At 35.7% G+C, this 21,342-nt stretch overlaps 1 protein-coding gene across 2 annotated transcripts in view; it reads left to right on the forward strand.

Annotated features, from left to right (window-relative positions):
• The window catches only part of TECRL (trans-2,3-enoyl-CoA reductase like), a 134,941-nt gene that overhangs the window by 68,640 nt on the left and 44,959 nt on the right, over positions 1 to 21,342 (forward strand). For both annotated transcript variants that reach the window (XM_054485753.2, XM_063663644.1), the window contains exons 3-4: positions 14,803 to 14,847; positions 20,587 to 20,690. In XM_054485753.2, the coding sequence (XP_054341728.1) occupies positions 14,803 to 14,847; positions 20,587 to 20,690 (149 nt within the window). The remainder of the gene's footprint in view (positions 1 to 14,802; positions 14,848 to 20,586; positions 20,691 to 21,342) is intronic.

The following is a 21,342-nucleotide window of genomic DNA, read 5'->3' on the forward strand; positions in this document are numbered from 1 at the left end:
TGAATAATTTGTAGCAAGAAAGTATTTTCCCCATAACAAATTTGAATGAGATGAATAAAATTCTATTTACCAGAATTTATTTTTGTTAAAGCATTAAATTTGCCTAGAAAGAATGTCTTAAGTGTGTGTGTGTGTGTGTGTTTGTGTGTGCATGTTTATCTTAGTAACAGTAAATAAATATCCATTTAATACTTTGAAGGATCTCATGATAAATGTTTCTTTGATTTCTTTCCTGTTGAACAACAACTACATTTGACTATGAGAATATGTTTACTTGGTTATATAGTTTGCTTTATTTGTCTCTATAACTTTAATTAACTCATGCAAAATTGGTAAATAGGGTAATGATATCAGTATGATGTGGAATTTACAATTGTTTATATACCTTTCTTTAAGCATGGTATCATTTTGCACTACCAAGTAACAGTAGCTGAGCACAAACTATACAACATAAACGTGGAAAGATATAAGTTATTAATATACACTGTATCACAATATCTGTTTCTTACCAAGCTCCTTTGGCCAGATGCTCTGTCTTAGAAATGTATTTTGTCTAATTTCCCTTTATCTTTGTTAATTTAAGCACTGGAAAATCATTCTTACACACATTTTCATCACCCTTTATTCCCCCTTTTTTAAAGAAGGCAAACTTTATTTTTTGTTGAATTTTTTATTAGAAACATAATTTTAACTGTACTATTATTTTTATTATGATTATTGCTGGTTTTGTTAGTGATCACAACACAGAGTTGTAATGATTTTAACTAATCTTTCCCTAACTTTACGTTTTTATACCCTGTATTTTCATAGTGTTATTTTTTCAGAAAAGGTGTCTCAGGAATGCATATATCATGTTTTAGCAGAAATGCTTCCATCTATACAAATGACCAAAAGTTTTTAATGTTGCTTTAAAAGTATAATTTAATAGTATATTTAATGAGTTCTTAATAATTTTTTTGTAATTTGACATATTATTACATTTATTCCTCACAATGCCCTGAATAGATAGATACTTTTGTGGCCTCCATTTATTTTTGTTTTTATTCTTTGTTTCACAGATGAGAACACTAAGATTCATGGAAGTCATTTACCTGAGAATAATAAAACAACAACAGAGTATAATTTCAGATTTTAAGCACAGTGAATGTGGACAGACTTTGGTGGTTAAGCAGTAATCACCTTCTCTTCAGATAGGGAAAGGATTATAAGTAACAGTCTCACATTTAACTAAAATCATGGTATATATAAATATAAATAAACACACACACATACACACACACATACACACACACACATATATATAAAACTACTACCAAGTCTTCTTCTAAAAAAGGCCATGCATCTATTTAAATATTATAAAATCACATCACACATTCTTCAGTGTCATGCAGTCCTCCAATCACCGCATATACTCGTGCTGATCAAAATGATCCAGGGTACTTGTTCTCATGGAGATTTCACAACAGTAATGAGAAATGTACACTAAAAATCTTAATAGACATAAGTAATTTCAGATATAAAGACCAAAAACAGGGAAGTGGGGAAACAACAACAGGCAGAAAATACTAGGATCTGCTCCATCTGGCAGTATTTTTAAGAGATTTTTTAGGGTGTTGCTTTTCTGGCTGGAAACTTGTGGCTATTGATGCCTTTGCCTGAGTTTTCCTTGGGCCTGCTGGGCTCATTCTGCCCACTCGGCCTGGCAGGCTGCACTGAGCTCATGCTACTGGCCTGGATCCCATGCCTCGAAGGGAAACTGAAGTCAGGTGTGGAGTGACAAGGGGTGTGTGAGTGAGTGTTGGATCAGGCCACTGCACAGTTAGACATGCTGGCTCCTGCCACAGGGTGGACACCTCCAGGTGCCAGCATGGGTGTTAGCTCTCTGTGAGGCTGCAACTGGACCAGGCACACCACAAGCTGCTTCCCCAGCTGTCACCAGGGAGTGTGATGGCACCCAGAAGCTTAGAAATGCCAGGAACCACAGAGGCCCAAAGAGGGAGTTACAGGCCTGGCTCCAGAAGCTCCCAGGTCTGGGCTCCCTGAAGGGCTGCAGCTTTTCTCTCCTTCTCTTTACCTGCAACGTGGCAAGCAAGGGGCATGTTTTAGCCCTACTTTTTTTTTTTTTTTTTTTTTAAGATGGAGTTTTACTCTTGTCGCTCAGGCTGGAGTGCAATGGTGTGATCTCAGCTCACTGAAACCTCACCTCCGCCTCCCAGGTTCAAATGATTCTCCTGCCTCAGCCTCCCAAGTAGCTGAGATTACAGGCATGTGCCACCACCCCCAGCTAATTTTTGTATTTTTAGTAGAGATGGGTTTTTGCCATGTTGGTTAGGCTGGTCTCAAATCCTGATCTCAGGTGATCCAGACACCCCAACCTCCCAAAGTGCTGAGATTACAGGTGTCAGCCACCTTGCCTGGCCTTCAGCTCCATTTTTGTTATAGCTCTTTTAGCCTTGCTGTTTGGTGGATCCTGAGTTCTTGTCCTGTAAACAGCAAGAATGAGGTATGAAGACAAGTGGAGGGTGGGCACGATGAAGAGGAGCTTTACTGAGCAATAGAACAGCTCAGAGAAAACCTATAGGGAGAAGCTCCTTTCTGCCACCAGGGTCTCCCAACAAGTGTTCAGCTCTTAGCAGAGAGGAGACCCTAGAGTGGGAAGCTCCTCTCCATGGACAGGTTGTCCCATCATCTCTGCAGCTCTCAGCAGAGAGGAGGTCCTGCAATGGGTTGTTCTCCACTGCAAGCAGGTCATCCTGCTGTCTTCCAAGCTCTCAGCAAACAGGAGGCCCTGGAGTGGGTTGTTCCTCTCTGCAGCTGGTAGTTCCCGCTTCTCCTCAGCTCTGCCTGAGCCTGGGGCTTTTATGGGCCTCAGATGGAAGGAAGTGTACTCTGATTGGTCCACAGGCAGCCAAGGGAGGGCCCAGAAAAGATACCAGAAGTTCACACTCCAGTCTGTGAGACTGGCAGCTGGGTCCCCATCCTTCAGGCACTTCACGGCCTGAAGATGGGGCCTCACCAGGAACTGGACCCTCTGCCCAGGAGCCTGTCTGCTTCCTACTGCTGTTTATGGTGCCCAGGCTGTTCATGCCAGGGGGCATCTACATGCCAGTGCCAAGCTGCCCTTAGTACCCCTGTGGCTTTCCTCCCTTGCTTGTCAGTGCCCAAAGTCCAGAGGGGGCTAAAGCAGCAGGCAGCAGGGGGCTGGTGTGTCAGCACTGCTCCAAGTGTGCACAAACCTGGTCGGGCTGTCACAGTGCCCGGGCTTGGTCCCAACTTTGCTCTGAAATTGGAGTGGGCACTGACAGTAGAAAGAAGCCAGACAGCTGGAGCAGACACTTTCAAGCCTGTGAAGGCAGCAGGGCCTCCCCAGACCTCTGACAGTGCAGGGATTCCTCGGCCTGCAGCCATGATTTGGGTGGCTGCAGCTGTGTTTGGTAGGGTGATTATCATGCCTGCTCCATGGAGTGAGAGGCTGGGGTCTGCAGCAACAGTTTGGATGGCTGCAGCAGAACCCAGGGAACTCCTGCCCCTACTGATAAGGGGTGAGACTCCTGCTTTTTCCTGGCTTCTGCCAGCTCCATGGAGCATGCAGTCCTGGCCTCACCTCCCTACTGCAGCTGGCATGATGGCAACAGCTTCTACAGACGACTTGATGCTGCCATCAGTATCAGGAAAATTCTCTCTGTATAGAGTAATTCAGTAACTCAGAAAGTCAAGTAGTTGAGTAAAACGAGGTTTACAGTTGCTCATAGTGAGACCAAGAGAGAAGACGGCAAAGTAAAGTAGGTCCGTTCCTCAGGTTGTGATTTGTTATGGATCCTAGAATTTAGTACAGAATAGCATGAAATTTAGGAGAAATGAGGAACTTATGATCGTGAAAATAGTAGAATAATTCTTGGAAAATCAAGGAATATTTTAGAGAGAATTATTAGTGTAAATAAGCAGAAAGAAGAGATGGTGATTATAAGAAGATATTTGAAATCTCTAGTTTGGGGGTAGTGCATTTCTTAGTATAAGATGCTGGGAAAGAGTTGCAGAGCAGAGAACCTTCAGATTTGAGTAGATCAAGGACCTAAATGGCAGAAAATTAAAGTGATGTTAAAATCATCAACATTGATAAGTAAATAGTGGAGGAGAGGATGTTCTGTGCTAAAATGATCAGTGATTTAGGTGGAAAGAACATTAGAGATAGCAATTAGAAGAAATAATATTAGATAGTAAAGTCTAGTGATATGACTTCCACAAGAAAAATGGAAAACAAATATTTTTCTTTATATATATATATATTTTTATTATACTTTAAGTTCTAGGGTACATGTGCACAACATGCAGGTTTGTTACATATGTATACATGTGCTATGTTGGTGTGCTGCACCAATTAACTCATCATTTATGTCGTTTACATTAGGTATCTCTACTAATGCTATCCCTCCGCCCCCCCCCCACTCCACAACAGGCCCCAGTGTGTGATGTTCCCCTTCCTGTGTCCAAGTGTTCTTATTGTTCAATTCCCACCTATGAGTGAGAACATGTGGTGTTTGGTTTTTTGTCGTTGTGATAGTTTGCTGAGAATGATGGTTTCCAGCTTCATCCATGTCCCTACAAAGGACATGAACTCATCATTTTTTATGGCTGCATCTTTCCATGGTGTATATGTGCCACGTTTTCTTAATCCAGTCTATCATTGTTGGACATTTGGGTTGGTTCCAAGTCTCTGCTATTGTGACTAGTGCCGCAATAAACATACATGTGCATGTGTCTTTATAGCAGCATGATTTATATTCCTTTGGGTATATACCCAGTAATGGGATGGCTGGGTCAAATGGTATTTCTAGTTCTAAATCCTTGAGGAATCGCCACACTGACTTCCACAATGGTGGAACTAGTTTACACTCCCACTAACAGTATAAAAATGTTCCTATTTCTCCACATCCTCTCCAGCACCTGTTGTTTCCTGACTTTTTAATGATTGCCATTCTAACTGGTGTGAGATGATATTTCATTGTGCTTTTGATTTGCATTTCTCTGATGGCCAGTGATGATGAGCATTTTTCATGTGTCTGTTGAATGCATAAATGTCTTCTTTTGAGAAGTGTCTGTTCATATCCTTTGCCCACTTTTTGATGGGGTTGTTTTTTTTTTATTATAAATTTGTTTGAGTTCTTTGTAGATTCTGCATATAAGCCCTTTGTCAGATGAGCAGATTGCAAAAATTTTCTCCCATTCTGTAGGCTGCCTGTTCACTCTGATGGTAGTTTCTTTTGCTGTGCAGAAGATCTTTAGTTTAATGAGATCCCATTTGTCAATTTTGGCTTTTGTTGCCATTGCCTTTGGCGTTTTAGACATGAAGTCTTTGCCCATGCCTATGTCCTGAATGGTATTCCCTAGGTTTTCTTCTAGGATTTTATGGTTTTAGGTCTAACATTTAAGTCTTTAATCCATCTTGAATTAATTTTTGCATAAGGTGTAAGGAAGGGATCCAGTTTCAGCTTTCTACATATGGCTAGCCAGTTTTCCCGGCACCATTTGTTAAATAGGGAATCCTTTCCCTATTTCTTGTTTTTCTCAGGTTTGTCAAAGATCAGATAGTTGTAGATGTGTGGTATTAGTTCTGAGGACTCTGTTATGTTCCATTGGTCTATATCTCTGTTTTGGTACCAGTACCATGCTGTTTTGGTTACTGTAGCCTTGTAGTATAGTTTGAAGTCAGGTAGCGTGATGCATCCAGCTTTGTTCTTTTGGGTTAGTATTGTCTTGGCAATGTGGGTTCTTTTTTTGGCTCCATATGAACTTTAAGGTAGTTTTTTCCAATTCTGTGAAGAAAGTCTTTTGTAGCTTAATGGGGATGGCATTGAATCTATAAATTACCTTGGGCAGTATGGCCATTTTCACGATATGGATTCTTCCTATACATGAGCATGGAATGTTCTTCCATTTGTTTGTGTCCTCTCCTCTTTTATTTCGTTGAGCAATGGTTTGTAGTTCTCCTTGAAGAGGTCCTTCACGTTCCTTGTAAGTTGGATTCCTAGGTATTTTATTCTCTTTGAAGCAATTGTGAATGGGAGTTCACTCATGATTTGGCTCTCTGTTTGTCTGTTATTGGTGTATGAGAATGCTTGTGATTTTTGCACATTGATTTTGTATCCTGAGACTTTGCTGAAGTTGCTTATCAGCTTAAGGAGATTTAGGGCTGAGACGATGTGGTTTTCTAGATATACAATCCTGTCATCTGCAAACAGGGACAGTTTGACTTCCTCTTTTCCTAATTGAATACCCTTTATTTCTTTCTCCTGCCTGATTGCCCTAGCCAGAACTTCCAACACTATGTTGAATAGAAGTGGTGAGAGAGGGCATCCCTGTTTTGTGCCAGTTTTCAAAGGGAATGCTTCCAGTTTTTGCCCATTTAGTATGATATTGGCTGTGGGTTTGTCATAAATAGCTCTTATTATTTTGAGATACGTCCCAACAATACCTAATTTATTGAGAGTTTTTAGCATGAAGGGCTGCTGAATTTTGTCAAAGGCCTTTTCTGCATCTATTGAGATAATCATGTGGTTTTTGTCTTTGATTGTATTTATATGCTGGATTACGTTGATTGATTTGCATATGGGAGACTTTAACACCCCACTGTCAACATTAGACAGATCAATCAGACAGAAAATTAACAAGGATATCCAGGAATTGTATTCAGCTCTGCACCAAGTGGACCTAATAGACATCTACAGAACTCTCCACCCCAAAACAACAGAATATACATTCTTCTTAGCACCACACCACACCTATTCCAGAACTGACCACATAGTTGGAAGTAAAGCTCTCCTCAGCAAATGTAAAATAACAGAAATTGTAACAAACTGTCTCTCAGACCACAGTGCAATCACACTAGAACTCAGGATTAAGAAACTCACTCAAAACCGCTCAACTATATGGAAACTGAACAACCTGCTCCTGAATGACTACTGGGTACATAATAAAATGAAGGCAGAAATAAAGATGTTCTTTGAAACCAATGAGAACAAAGACACAATATACCAGAATCTCTGGGACACATTTAAAACAGTGTGTAGAGGGAAATTTATGGCACTAAATGCCCACAAGAGAAAGCAGGAAAGATCTAAAATTGACACCCTAACATCACAATTGAAAGAACTAGAGAAGCAAGAGTAAACACATTCAAAAGCTAGCAGAAGGCAAGGAATAACTAAGATTAGAGCAGAACTGAAGGAGATAGAGACACAAAAAACCCTTCAAAAAATCAATGGATCCAGGAGCTGTTTTTTTGAAAAGATCAACAAAATTGATAGACCACTAGCAAGACTAATAAAGAAGAAAAGAGAGAAGATTCAAATAGATGCAATAAAAAAATGATAAAGGGGAAATCACCACCGATCCCACAGAAATACAAACTACCATCAGAGAATACTATAAACACTTCTACACAAATAAATTAGAAAAGCTAGAAGAAATGGATAAATTCCTGGACACATACACCCTCCCAAGACTAAATCAGGAAGAAGTTGAATCTCTGAATAGACCAATAACAGGCTCTGAAATTGAGGCAATAATTAATAGCTTACCAACCAAAAAAAGTCCAGGACCAGATGGATTCACAGCTGAATTCTACCAGAGGTACAAAGAGGAGCTGGTACAATTCCTTCTGAAACTATTCCAATCAATAGAAAAAGAGAGAATCCTCCCTAACTCATTTTATGAGGCCGGCGTCATCCTGATACCAAAGCCTGGCAGAGACACAACAACAAAAAAGAGAATTTTAGACCAATATCCCTGATGAACATCGATGCAAAAATCCTCAGTAAAATACTGGCTAACCGAATCCAGCAGCACATCAAAAACCTTATCCACCATGATCAAGTGGGCTTCATCCCTGGGATGCAAGGCTGGTTCAACATACGCAAATCAAGAAAACAAATGTTTCTGAAGCCACATTTAATAAGAAAAAGGACTCCTACTACTCTTTCTGACATATAATCATGTGAATTTATTATGAAATATAAATACTAGTTGAAGAAGAGGAAGAAAAGTTTTATATCATAGCAGGACAATGAAGGAATCTTTGGAGTGGAATTTGATGATTTAGAAGACAGATCATGAGTGCCCTAAAGCAGCAGTCCCCAACCTTTTTGGCACCAGGGACCAGTTTCATGGAAGGCAATTTCTCCACACACTGGGGGTGGTAGTGAGTGGTTTCATGGTGATTCAAGCACATTACATTTATTCTGTACTTTATTTCTATCATTATGACATTGTAATATATAATGAAATAATTATGCAGCTCACCAAAATGTAGAATTAGTGGCAGCCCTGAGCTTGTTTTCCTAAAACTAGACAGTCTCCTCTTGGGGTGATGGGAGATAATGACCATTAGGCATTTGATTCTTATAAGGAGCATTCAACATAGATTCCTCACATGCGCAGTTCACAATAGGGTAGGTGCTGCTATGAGAATCTAATGCTGCCACTTATCTGACGGGAGCCAGAGCTCAGATGGTAATGTGAGTAATGGGGAATGGCTGTAAACACCGATGAGGCTTTGCTCACATGCCCACCACTCACCATGTGCTGTGCAGCCAGGTTCGTAATAGGCTATGGACCAGGACTGGTCTGTGGTCCAGGGGTTGGAGACCCCTGCCTTAAAGTATATTGGAAAATCTGAGAAGGTATGAAGAGGTGGACAATCAGGTCTGATTAGTGTTTCTGCAAAGTAAAATTGGGAGGACTGTCACTGAGTTAAAGGATCCTCTGGGAGACTTGCACAGCGGATAGTATGTAATGTAAATGGGGACATAGGTATGATGACCAATCTTGCTTCTTCCTTAGATGATGGTGGGTCATTCAGTAAGCAAACTGGTTACAAATTTTAACCAGTGAGCATAAATAAATAGTTTGGTTGCAATCTGTCTTCCTGCCCCACATAATTCTTGCTTTGTGCTTCATATCACAGGCAACCAGCTTGTTGCTTTATGCATCCTTCCTTCATCCTATTTTTTATTGTATAATTCAGAGATTTTGTGCAGCTTTAAAATTTTCCATTTCTAGAAGCATGTCTTTGTTTTCCTATAGAAACTTTTTTTGCAGTTGCTGATTATATTGTGTTAGTGCACTCTATCTTTGTAAAAGTAAACTCTTTAGCAGTTGCATTGTTTTTCAAGGTCAGCAAAATATAGACATTGATTGGTGCTGGTTTCAGTGTTAGACACTTTTAGTTGTTGAGAATGAGAGCGGAAACAGTTTTCTCATTTTTCAGATAGATAAACACTATCATACATCTCATACTAAACCATTAAATGTCTCACTGGCATCCTTGGTTTCATTCTGGCTTGATCACTTAATTATGTAGGTAGCATTTACAGGACTGCAAAGAAATGGTTTACAGATAATAAAATGGTCCATTTAATCCCAGTGAAGTATTGTACTAAATGAATCTTTTTTAACAAAATAAACCCAGCTAATTTAACTATATTCAATCAGCAGCCAATATCTTTAGCACATCAAGGAAGAATTTTGGGTAATATTTGATGTTTATTTCTTAAGAAGAAAGACAAGAATTCATGTGCCTGCCCCTTTTCTTAGGTCTGTAGGCTTCCACTGTTTAGAAGGAGTATAACAATTCTAATAAAATAACATATTCAAAGTGACAATGCAATTTACACAGGACATTCTCTCATGCCATGACACTTCCTATTTAGCATTCCATTCTCCAATTAATACTTCTTATTCCTTAATTTTGTTTTGTACATTCTTCCTAAATTTACAGGATGGTTTAAAGTCAAAGAATACTTCTCATTTTGTACATTATGGTTGTATATATTTTTGCATATGCATATACATTATTAGTAGTATTATAATCATATTGTATATAATCAAATTATAAGATATTCTGCTTTTTTATATACAATTATCCATATGCATGCCAGAATTTTGCTCCATGTTGTTTTATTTATTTCATCATCTCATCCCTTTCTCTTGGAATCAATTTCTTTTTCTCAAATTAGTCCTTTAGATGTTAATCTAATGATGGAAAGAAGTGTTCTATTGACAGTAAGACTTGTTAGTCTAATTAAACTTGTCCTTATTTTACATTTTCTTTCAATAGTGTTTTATTTAAAAGCTATTTGGCCAATATCTTATATTGCTCTTTAGAACTCTTCTATTAGTTTAATTGCCATTCATTTGTTGGTAATATTTATGACATTTTTTGTTGTTTTTTAATCTGTTTTTTAAAAATATTTTTCTATTATTGTTTCAAATGGTTTAGCAATTATATACTTACATCTGGTTTTCATTACATATATATTCAGTATATATATCTTGTCATCATATGTCTTTAATTATATATCAATATATGTGTATGTATACATTTTATTTTATATATCTATATAGTTATTTACAGTAATTCTTTAATATTTATCTTAATATATTTTGCCAGTATTGGAAAACTCTCAGTCATCATATCATTCAATATATAGCTTTTTCACTTTTCTTTAACTTTTTTATTCTCACACTTCAGTTTCACATATATTAGAATGATGTACTTTTTCATTGCTCATCGTGTATATAACTTACACCTTTCCCGTTCCACATATTTATCTCTCTTTGCTTTAGTTGGGCTATTTTCTTCCAACTTCCAGTTCACTATTTTTCTCTCTACCATGAAATGATATCTCATAAACCCACTTACTATACTTTGCAGTTCCAAAATGTCTGTGTTTCTTTCCATAGTTTCTAGATTTCCAAATAATTCTGTCTTGTATTTTATGTTTATATCAATCATAGTTATTCTTAATTGTGTATGAAAACTTTATCTGAATGGTTGGTGAATCTCTATAATACCTTTTTAATTTCCCCCTGGTTTTTCATCATGTCTTGTCTTCTAGCATTCTTTGTTCTATTTTATTGAGGCCTGGTATTACATATGAAAAAATTTAGAGATAATTATAGGGTCTGAATAAAGAAACGATCTCCTTCCAGAGAAGATTTACATTTGCCTCTGCCAGCAGTAAGGCTGGACTTTGAAGATTACAGATCACTTTAATTCAAACAGGGATGGAGATGACTCAAAATTGGGCTTAGTTTCCTTTAAGAATTGATTGATTTCTGATTCGTCCTTATTTAAGGGGAACGACTGAAATTGTGAACTTTTACCAGGTCTTCTCTTTGTGCATAAAGTTTGATTTTTGTCCCATTAGGCTCATAGGTGTGTGAAAAGCCCTGCTCAGCTTCCTCGCCTCTTAGCTCCTTCTTCCAATATAAACAGATACCCTTAGGGGAATGTGGCTAAGGGTAGTTGCTGGACTCAGCTTTCTGAGCTTCTCCTGTCTCCCAGATCTTGGTTCCCTAATTCTTTTTATTTTTCTTAACCACTCTGTGGATATTTTGATAAAATATTTTCTCATACTTTTTCAGTTGTTCTCAGCAGGAGGGATGGATGAGATGGAATATGTAGTTTGTCATTGCAATTAATGGACTTTTTTTGCTTATTATTGTGGATGCCTGTGAACATGTTATATCATTTAATTTTGGTCCCTATTTCTTTTAATCTATCTTTCATATTTTCTTAATCCCTTTATCTTTCTGCTTTCTGAGTAGGTTCTTCAGGCTCATCCTTTCATTGACTAATTCTTCTGTTTGTTCTGCATGAACACACTATCATTCCATTACATTTTAATCATAAGGTGCAAAAGGTTTTATTTCAATACATTTTATTTGATCTTTTCTCAAAAAATCCTGCAGGTTTTTGCAGTACCATGTTTTTCTAATATTTTTGATTCTTTATCTTAAATCTTCCAATCATCTTTAAGTGATTTAGGTGACTTTCTATGAGATTCCATATTTATGATGTTCTCTTGAGTTAATCTCATTATTTATCATGTCCCTGGACACTATCTGATGGTGGATTAGTTTTTATATGATTTTTAAAACTTAAATTGTAAGTTTACCTACTTGAGGGTTTTAAGCTATGTTACCTAAACTGAATGCATAGTCCTCCAGTGGGTTATTTTTTCTAGGGCCAGATGTCCGAGAAGTATTACAGCTTGAGACCACCATTAGTGGAACACTACTAAAGTTTTAATGAGAGTATTCCAAAAACCTGACACTAATATTATAATACATACTTAAGCATCAAAACCTAATATGGCACCAGTGGCTGTTTACAGATTCTCAGGGGATATATATTTTCTATTTTTGAACAGGCAGAGATTGACATATTTTACCTGTACTGGAGGTGAATTTCTTTCTAGTTCTCTCTTTTAATTAAAGATGTTTATCTGTGCATAGGAATCAATACCAACACTAGCACTGGCCTAGGGCTTTATATAGATTCCCAATGTGCAAGAAAACCAAAGAAATTGTGTAAACCCCAAAACTTACTGAATTATTTCTCAGGTTCTTGATTATTTCCTATAATTGGGATTTCCTTTTCTGTCTTGTGATCTCTATGCATAAAAGTTATATTTTATCTAAGAATAATAGTTATATGCAGTGTCTGTATTGCCAGAAATAAATTATGTTCATCTTTAGGATGTGGTATTTGTTTAGAATAGAATTGCCATTCTTATTGTATTGACTGCATGCTTCAAATTTAGTTAATAACAAATATAATTCTGTTTTTCTTGACAACTAGAATGTTTTCTCCCATTAATCACTTTATTTGTGGGGAGGATCAGCTATAGTCTAATATGAATTCAGTGATATTCACCTTTGTTATTTCTTTCTATGGGATAAAGTTTTGTGATTAATTAAACTTTTATTTGTGGTAGAGACAGAGTCTCATTATATTGCCCAGGCTGGTCTTGAACTCCAAGGGTCAAGTATTCTTCCTGTCTTGGCCTCCCAAAGTGTTGTGATTACAGGTGTGAACCACCACACTCAGCTGATTAATTAAAGTTTAACATTAATGAACATCTTTTTTACTTGAGATATATTTTACTCCCATTATAATGTTAACACCACCCTACAGGCTATCAACATTTGAACTTTTGATCAATATTGAATTAAATTTCCACATGTGCAATGACCATATATATCCTGTCAATCATTAAGTATCCTTAAGAGGTTGCTAATGTTCAGTTCCAAACAGGAGCTTTGTAAGGTCTTAGAATTACAAGAGACAACATTCAATTCATTTTAGTGTTCATATTTCAGAAAATAAACTGGCAGGTTTTATTTCTGTAAATCTGTTAAGACTTCCAGACACTTCACAGTTCTTCTAACATTGTTGCATTCAATGCATAATCAGGTGTTGCTAAGCAGCACATTATGACTTTATTATTTTAGGTAGCATATAAACATATTTTGGTTACTTTAAGCCATGATAGATGTTTCTCTGTTTTTTTTCCTCATTTTTAGTTTTTCCTTTTTCTCTTTCCTCAATAGTACAGTAAAATAGTATAGTAGAACCCTCAGTTTTCCCTTATAAAATAGAATAAGAATTTTATGTATCATTCTGTGGACTTTCAACATTTATTGTACTATATTCAATCTTTCTAATATTTGTTATTTAAAAAGTACTAATAATTGAGTATATTAATTTGACTTTTAATATCATGGCTATATTTGGGGTATTTACTTACTATTATTGTAAATGCATTGAAAAGTTGTAATCAAAGCAATATAATTTTTAACCAAATAAAATTACTTGGCTATAGAAAGTCACGGAGCTAATTATCTCTAAATAGCATCTCTCAGCTATGTTTTATGTTTTGATTTACTAGTTTCAGGAAAATAACATATTTTCTAGATAGTTAAATTTACTTCAGTGTATGCATTTACAATAGCCACACATAATAGACTTTAGAAGATAAAACATACAATATATTCTTAAAATTACCCACATATATTTTTCATCCGACCTTCCTCTTTTTCAACTAGTAATATATTACCTATTAATAGAGGCTCTGTCCATGGTTTCTCATTTCCATGAAGTACTCTCATGCCTTTCTAGTCCTGAGTCATCTCTGCTTTCTCCCATGAACGTATTGAAAAAAAAGAAGATAATTGTGGAAAATTCCTTTGAAAATACTCTTTTAAACATTTATTATATGTGTGGTAAATCTATTTAAAGTTTAATCTCGAAGTTAAGAAGTAAACTTTTAATGGAGACTTTAAAACGATGGTATAGAATTTATTTTAAGATAAAGTTATATTCTGATAATTGTGAATCAACTCTTCATTATGGCAGTGTATAATAAAGATGATTTGATTTTTCTACAGAGATTTATTTAGTGCTCTCTTTACTCCTAATGGTAGTACAAAGAGAAAATTTCAAGTGATGCTTCTGCTATGACCAATAAACTCATAATATTAAAAGTCAATGATACATATAATTCTGATAGACATCTTAGTATTGACTCTTGATAGAGAAAATAACCCAATTTCAGGTGCAAATATTAGATGAATTTTAAATGAGATTAAAGTTCCCAATTTTAAATAAAATATGTTCAAGCTTTTTATTGATAAAAAGCTTACATAGACTGAAGTGTACAAGTCATACGTCATACTACCTGATGCATGTCCAAAACCTGAACACACCTATGTAACAAGTCCCAAAATCAAAAAGCAGAAACTTACCACTTTTAAAGCTTTCCTTATCCTTTCTCTCAGTCACTATCCGTCATTGCTGGTCAGCACCCTACAAAAGGTAACCACTATTTCTATTTCTGACACTAGATAACCCGTTTTATTTACTTCCTAGAACTAAATTGTCTTCCCATGGAAACAGTTAGTTTTATAAGCCATGGTTACAATTTTTCTGACAATTAAATGTTATTTTTCATTGAATAGGTCCAAAGTGGTACCCTTCTCGAGTTGGTCTGCAGCTAGAATGTGGTAAGAAGCATTTTTCACTGATGTGTTTATTTAATTTATAATCCCTTTTCTATTTTCAAAAGCTGACATTCACTTATCACTTAGTAAATATACAAATATTAGTATTATTTAATTATTCTCCCAACAAACTAGAGCTACACTTTTATAAATGAATAATTTAGTCTCAAATAGATATTTTTTACATATTCACTGTCTGTGAGTTTTAGAAGCAGATTCTGAAACTAAAATATTTTTGTCTGTGAAGCTTTAACTGGTCATCTGTGAAGCTTTAACTGGTCACCTTCTCATTCTACTGCCCCATAATATATTCTTAAGGTTAATGCTTAGCTTTTTCAATTTTTTCTTTTTCTTTTTGCTGTTATAAAGCAGAATAAGTGACATAAGGAACAAAACTAATGAATTTGGAGAAGAAGCATTATGCCCACTATTAAACCTCAAATTTCTCAGATTTTTAAACCCTATGATCTCAAGAAATTTATCAATAAATGCACTTAAAAATGGCTCCTACCAATAATTACTGTTACTGATACTACATCAACTTTATTTTAAATTTGGAGTTTAAAATTTTAATGAAAGCTGTGGATAGCATGTACCTTTTATCAGGGTAGAGTGAAAAAGCCTTTAATAGTAAATCTATAGGAGGTACCTCTTAAGGAATTTCAATCTCCCAATTTTTCATAAATAATGAGTTGAATTTTTTCTATTGCTTTTCCTAATATTTAGGTCATCCTCTCTTAGGTATTACATGCACTTAAAGACAAATGATTATTTCTTTGAGTCTCTCAAAACTGTTATGAGTGTTTTCACTGCTGTCTTAAACATTTAATCTTTCTCTGAGACCTGTATGTTCAAAACAAAGAAATATGCAAGATTTCTAGGGGCCACACTTTCTTGATTCTCTCAAATTTATTTTTGCTCAAATGTTCAAGACAAATTCCCACCCACCTAGAGTTTAAGAAAGAAAAATTATTGTCTCATCTATTTTTGCCTTCATAGGGCCTACCACATGTCAGCACATAAGAGCCTTTCAATACATGGATGTTGACATATATAAAATGAAATTGACTCTTACACAAAGAAGCCTCAAAGAATGTCACAGACAACATTGTCAAATGTAACTTCCATTTGAAGGACACTATAAGAGACTGATAAATTTCTGTTAGTTCAGTGTTCTGGTGAATATGACATATTTCTTTTCTCCCAAATTTATTTACCTAGTTGAGTATACCAGGATGAGGTGTGAGATGAGTAAAATATAGTTGTCGCAGTGTCCTCAAAAAGAAATGTAATGATGTATTTGAAAAAAAAGTCAACTGATTTAGTGAGATATGGTGCAAAGAAATCAAAATCCGAAGCTCATTTGGATTGATTCAGATTTCTACATTTGATTGACTCTCTCATACTTACTTGCCTACATGGTCTTCTTTTATATGGCAGAACTAAAAAAACCACTTAAATCATTTTTAAAGTGTGAGAGTTTATATGTTTATAATGCATATGATGATTGGCACAGGCTAGTTGCTCCATCAATCTTAGTCATAACTATTAATATTAAGAAGAAAAAAAGACAATACCAAAACAAAGCAGGGTCTTAATATTTATACATTTGCTTCCAAAATATACTTACTAGAATCGCTGATCTTATATGAATATTAGAGACTTCTATAGTTTCCTCACACAAAAGAAATCTTTAAAACACAAATAGAAGCTTTGATTTTCGTGAGTAAATTTTAACCAATTCTTTAGCTCTGTGTCTCTGCTGAGCTGTGCTATATTTAGCTGACCTTGCCTAGGTTCATGCATGCAGCTGCAGTGAGCTGCTGGGCTGTTAGGGAATGATTGGTCTACAATAACCACAACTTTCATGAAATTCCCTTTGTTCAATGTGGTCTCTCACCCCTCAGCAAAATAGTTTGGACTACTCACAAGCTGGGAGTAGAAGTATAAAAATGAGCAGAGGTACTAAAGAATTGTTGAAGCCCAGGTTTGGAAATAGCAAATGATCACTTGTCCTGCAAGTCACTAGTTAGCCCATATTCAAGGGGTGGGAATATGAGAACAGCTATCACTGAGAAGAACTACAAGGTCATACTGTATATGGTGTGTATATGGGGAAGAATTTCAGCAATTTTTGCAATAAATCTGTCATATAATCTGGTAAGTAAAATATTTTGTATATTCCTACCTTTATTAATATGCTTTATAATGTCCTGGAAGGACTGGGAAAATTTCTAATGTTTAAAATGATTGGATTTCTACATAGAAAAAATAGATTTTTTCCATCACTGTTTCCAAGCAATACATCAAAGCTCCATCCACATCCTTTATACAACAGTCTTAACAAACCACTAGGTCTGTTGTGTACCCCAGTTCCAGGCCCATACTTGGGAGGGAATATCCAAAGACCAGGTTGTGCTTGTGTTAATTTGGTCAGGAAATTCAGGGCCCTTAAGTGGCTGAAGCATGATCTAGAAAGATATGTCATGGGATCTAGTTAGGCATGTCCTGTCCTCTTGGCCCCACATATTTCTTTCCCTTTGATAAGGGACATAATCATGGAAAGCCAAGGACAATGGTCCCTTTTCCTTGAGTCTGTACGCTATGATTAATGATACATCTAGATTTTATCAAGTCATTTTTTCAAAATCTCATATTGATGGGACCACATTTTAAAAATAGAATGCCAATGATCTGTTCTTTGAAGTTGGCAAGGATGATAGAAGGGTAGAAACTAACCCCTTTTCTAAGGGTGTTAATAGATGTATATTGGAAACATATTTTCAGCACACTTTCAAGTGATACAAAGCCTGCTGAATTTTTTGTCCTTATTAACATTTTCTTGTTCTTATACATAATTGTCATAATACTACTGACAATTTTGACATCAAAGCCTTCACCTTGATCCATATTGCAAAAGTTTTGTATTGCTATGTAACAAATTTACACAAATTTAGCAGTATAAAAAGACTATCATTTATTAGATTGAAGCCATATTATGGCTTGATTCTCTGATTAGGATTGTATAAGACTGGAATCAGAGTGTTGACTGAACTGAATTCTCATGTGAAGACTCTTGACAAAAAGCCACTTCCATCTTCTTTTGTGTTATTGGAAGAGTTTGTGTTGGAAATGCTTGTTCCCTGGTGCTGCAAAGAAATAGCACTCGAACATAAATTTAATTCTCTCAGCAAGGCAATTATTACTTTCTGCAGAAAGGGTGCTCATCACAGATGGAATAATGGTGAGAGCTCCCTTTTGCATTTTATGTTTGTTTGTTTGTCTGTTTGTTTGTTTGGTCTTTGCAGTTGCATCAGAGAAGTTCCTGTGTTCTTGCTGGCTGTCACTTCCTAGAGGTGGCTGTCTTTTTTCAAAGGCCACCTGTATCCTTTACATTGACCTTGTCCATCTTCAAGCGAGCTATTGCTCAGTGAGCTATAGCACAGTGAATCTTCCCAATGCACTGAATCTCTGAATTCCTCTGTCTTTGATTTCTGCACACAGATTGTAAAAACTCATGCAATAAATCAGGACTACCTAGATAATCTCATTTTTTAAAGCCATGAAATATAATTTAATCAACAGAGTAATAGCCTATATCATATGCAGAACCTCAGGGATTATACTGGGAGCAGAAATCCTGAGGATTATCTAAGAAATCTGCCTACCACACATGTGTTCTTAGGTAAACACAGGACTACGTTCACATTTTCAAAGCAATACCAAATTATATGTAATTATATATGTATATATGTATGTATTTTACATATAGTAATCAATTTACTAAAATATAGTAATCAATTTCTAAAATATAACTATGAAATGGTTTTCAATAAAGTACCCAGAGAACCATATACATTAACATGACCACCTAAATTATCTGGCTGTTAAAAGTGGATTTATCAAATTTCTGCCTTCAAATGTAATATACAATAATTGTATATTTTTCATTTCCTTTTAAAAGACCTTTAATTATAAGTATAAGTAGATATCTTGGATTCTGAAATATCATCTAATGGTAGATGCAAATTAACTTTTTAAATTTATTTCAAAAATAGAAACTGGAATGATGCCTTTAAATGATGTAGATAATATAAATCACAAATAGCGTATGTTAGGTATAACAATAATGATAACAACAATAATAGGATTATATTTGAGAGATTAATCCATTTTGGTATATGAGCTCTAGTCTACTCATTTTTCTTCCTGCTTGGTATACATTTCTTTACATAAAACAAAATATTTATCTCTTACCTTATTAAATAATATTTAAGATTTTTCAAATATTTTATTATAAATAATGCTTAAAAATATATTTTTTTACATATCTTCCCATATACACATTCCAGACTTGTCTGATGGTTATTTTTGAGAATGGAGTCAATTATGTTTATTTTACATCTATCTTATGAGTAGCTCCTTTCAGTAACCTTTGCTATATCTTTGTCTTACTATGTCTAAAGTCTGTAATACTGGAAACCTTAGTGTGTTTTCATTCCTTTCTTTCCATGCTGAATACACAAACAATCTCATGAAGCCCCATGGTTTTAAATGTTAATGACTTTCAAATATCTACACACACTTCTACCCTGCTGCCTATTTGTCAGTTCTTTCTTGAATGTCTAAGAGATACCACACACTTAAAATACCTTAAGCACTCTTAATTTTTACCCTCAGATCTTGCTTTTTCTGTAGTCTTCTTCATGTCAGTTAATGACATTACAATGCACTTAAGTACTTGGGCCAAAAATCTAACTGTCTTTACCTCACTGAATCTTCTCCTTTCAATCAGTTTATCAAGAAGTTGAATCTAGGCTATGTTCAAAATATATTTACAATTGATACATCTTAACATTCTCACCAGTACCACCTTAATCCCAACAAACATCAGCTCCAGCTGGATTAATTTTAAATGTCTCCTAAATAATCACCTCGCTTCCCTTCTTTCTGTTTTTCACACAGCATCCAGAATATATTTTAAAAAGATAAATTATGCCATTCTCCTGGTGCTTTGGAGGGACCATTCATCTACCCACCACTAATTTATGCTCTTATAAAATCATTTAGAAAGTAGTTGAGACGTAGTTCTACTAACACTCAAAATTATACTTTTTGTTGTTTTGTTTTGTTTTCATTTTGAGGCAGGGTCTCTTTGTCTCCCAGACTGGAGTGCAGTGAAGTGATCACAGTTCACTGCAGTCTTGACCTCCCTGGCTCAAGCAATCCTCCCACCTCAGCCTCCTGAATTGCTGGGCCTACAGGCACACAGCACCATGCCTGGCTAATTTTTTTCTGTTTTTTGTAGAGACAGTGTTTTGCCATGTCACCAAGATGGAACTCCTGAGCTCAAGCTATCTGCTCACCTCAGCTCAACAAAGTGTTGAGATTACAGATGTGAGCCTTCACACCTGTCCTAAAATTACACTTTAAAAAAATTCCTGTATGTTATTTGTTTAGGTCCTAATATGACATGTTCTCAGAAATAATAAGATAGTAACTAATGGTAGTCTAAATTTTGGTTAGATGGTATTGGGAAACCACTGTGCATTTGAAGAGTTGCTAGATATATGTTATAAAATGGCATTGTTCACATTTTGTTTTACTTTGAAGATTTCTTGTACATTGTAATTTCCATATTGAATTAATCGTTAGCTTTTACTGATTTTACACTAAGAAATTCTTTATCATTATGCTAAGAAATTGTATTAAAATAAAATTTTCTTGTTATTTTTATTTTAGGTGGACCTTTTTTGAAGGACTACATTACCATTCAAAGTATTGCAGCTTCCTCCATTGTCACACTGTATGCTACAGACCTAGGTCAACAAGTCAGTTGGACCACAGTAAGTGTTAATTTGAAATGTAACATACATGTCTCATATTTTGCTCTAAGTCATTAACTGACAGATTAATTCTATCGAATAAACTCATAGCGAAACAAAATGTACTGAAAGGTATTTTTAATTTTCTATTCTTACTATGACCAGTGGCTAAAGTTCTACTCAAGCATTGGAGCAATAGAAAAACCACAGTTTTGAAAAAGGAAGATGAGTTCCTTTTTTTTTTTTTAATGGCAATCCACTCTATGACTTGGAGCTTCAACTTTGTTACCAAAATACTAGAGATTCGGTCTAGGTCCTGCTGCTTACTGCACAGAAAGCCAATGACGGTGATGACAAGTATTGCCAAGGAAGAAGGCTTCAGTTGGAAGCTGCGGCTGAGGAGATGGGAGCTCAGTCTCACATCCATCTGCCTGACTGACTAAAACTAGGGGTTTATATAGCAGGGAAGAAATGTAACAATGTGTAAGAAAACAGGTACTAAGGAGGGAAAAGGAGGCATCTGTTGGGGTGATCTGATGAGTTTCAGTTCTTTGATACTCTTTTGAGGGGCTGAAAGTTCTTTCCTGAGGAATGAGCTTAGGTAGAACAGATACAAGTTTCAAACTTTAACAGTAATAAGGGTCAATTTCTGCATTTATCCAAAAATAACTGT

This window comes from Pongo pygmaeus, chromosome 3, assembly GCF_028885625.2.
Source record: "Pongo pygmaeus isolate AG05252 chromosome 3, NHGRI_mPonPyg2-v2.0_pri, whole genome shotgun sequence".
NCBI lineage: Eukaryota > Metazoa > Chordata > Mammalia > Primates > Hominidae > Pongo > Pongo pygmaeus.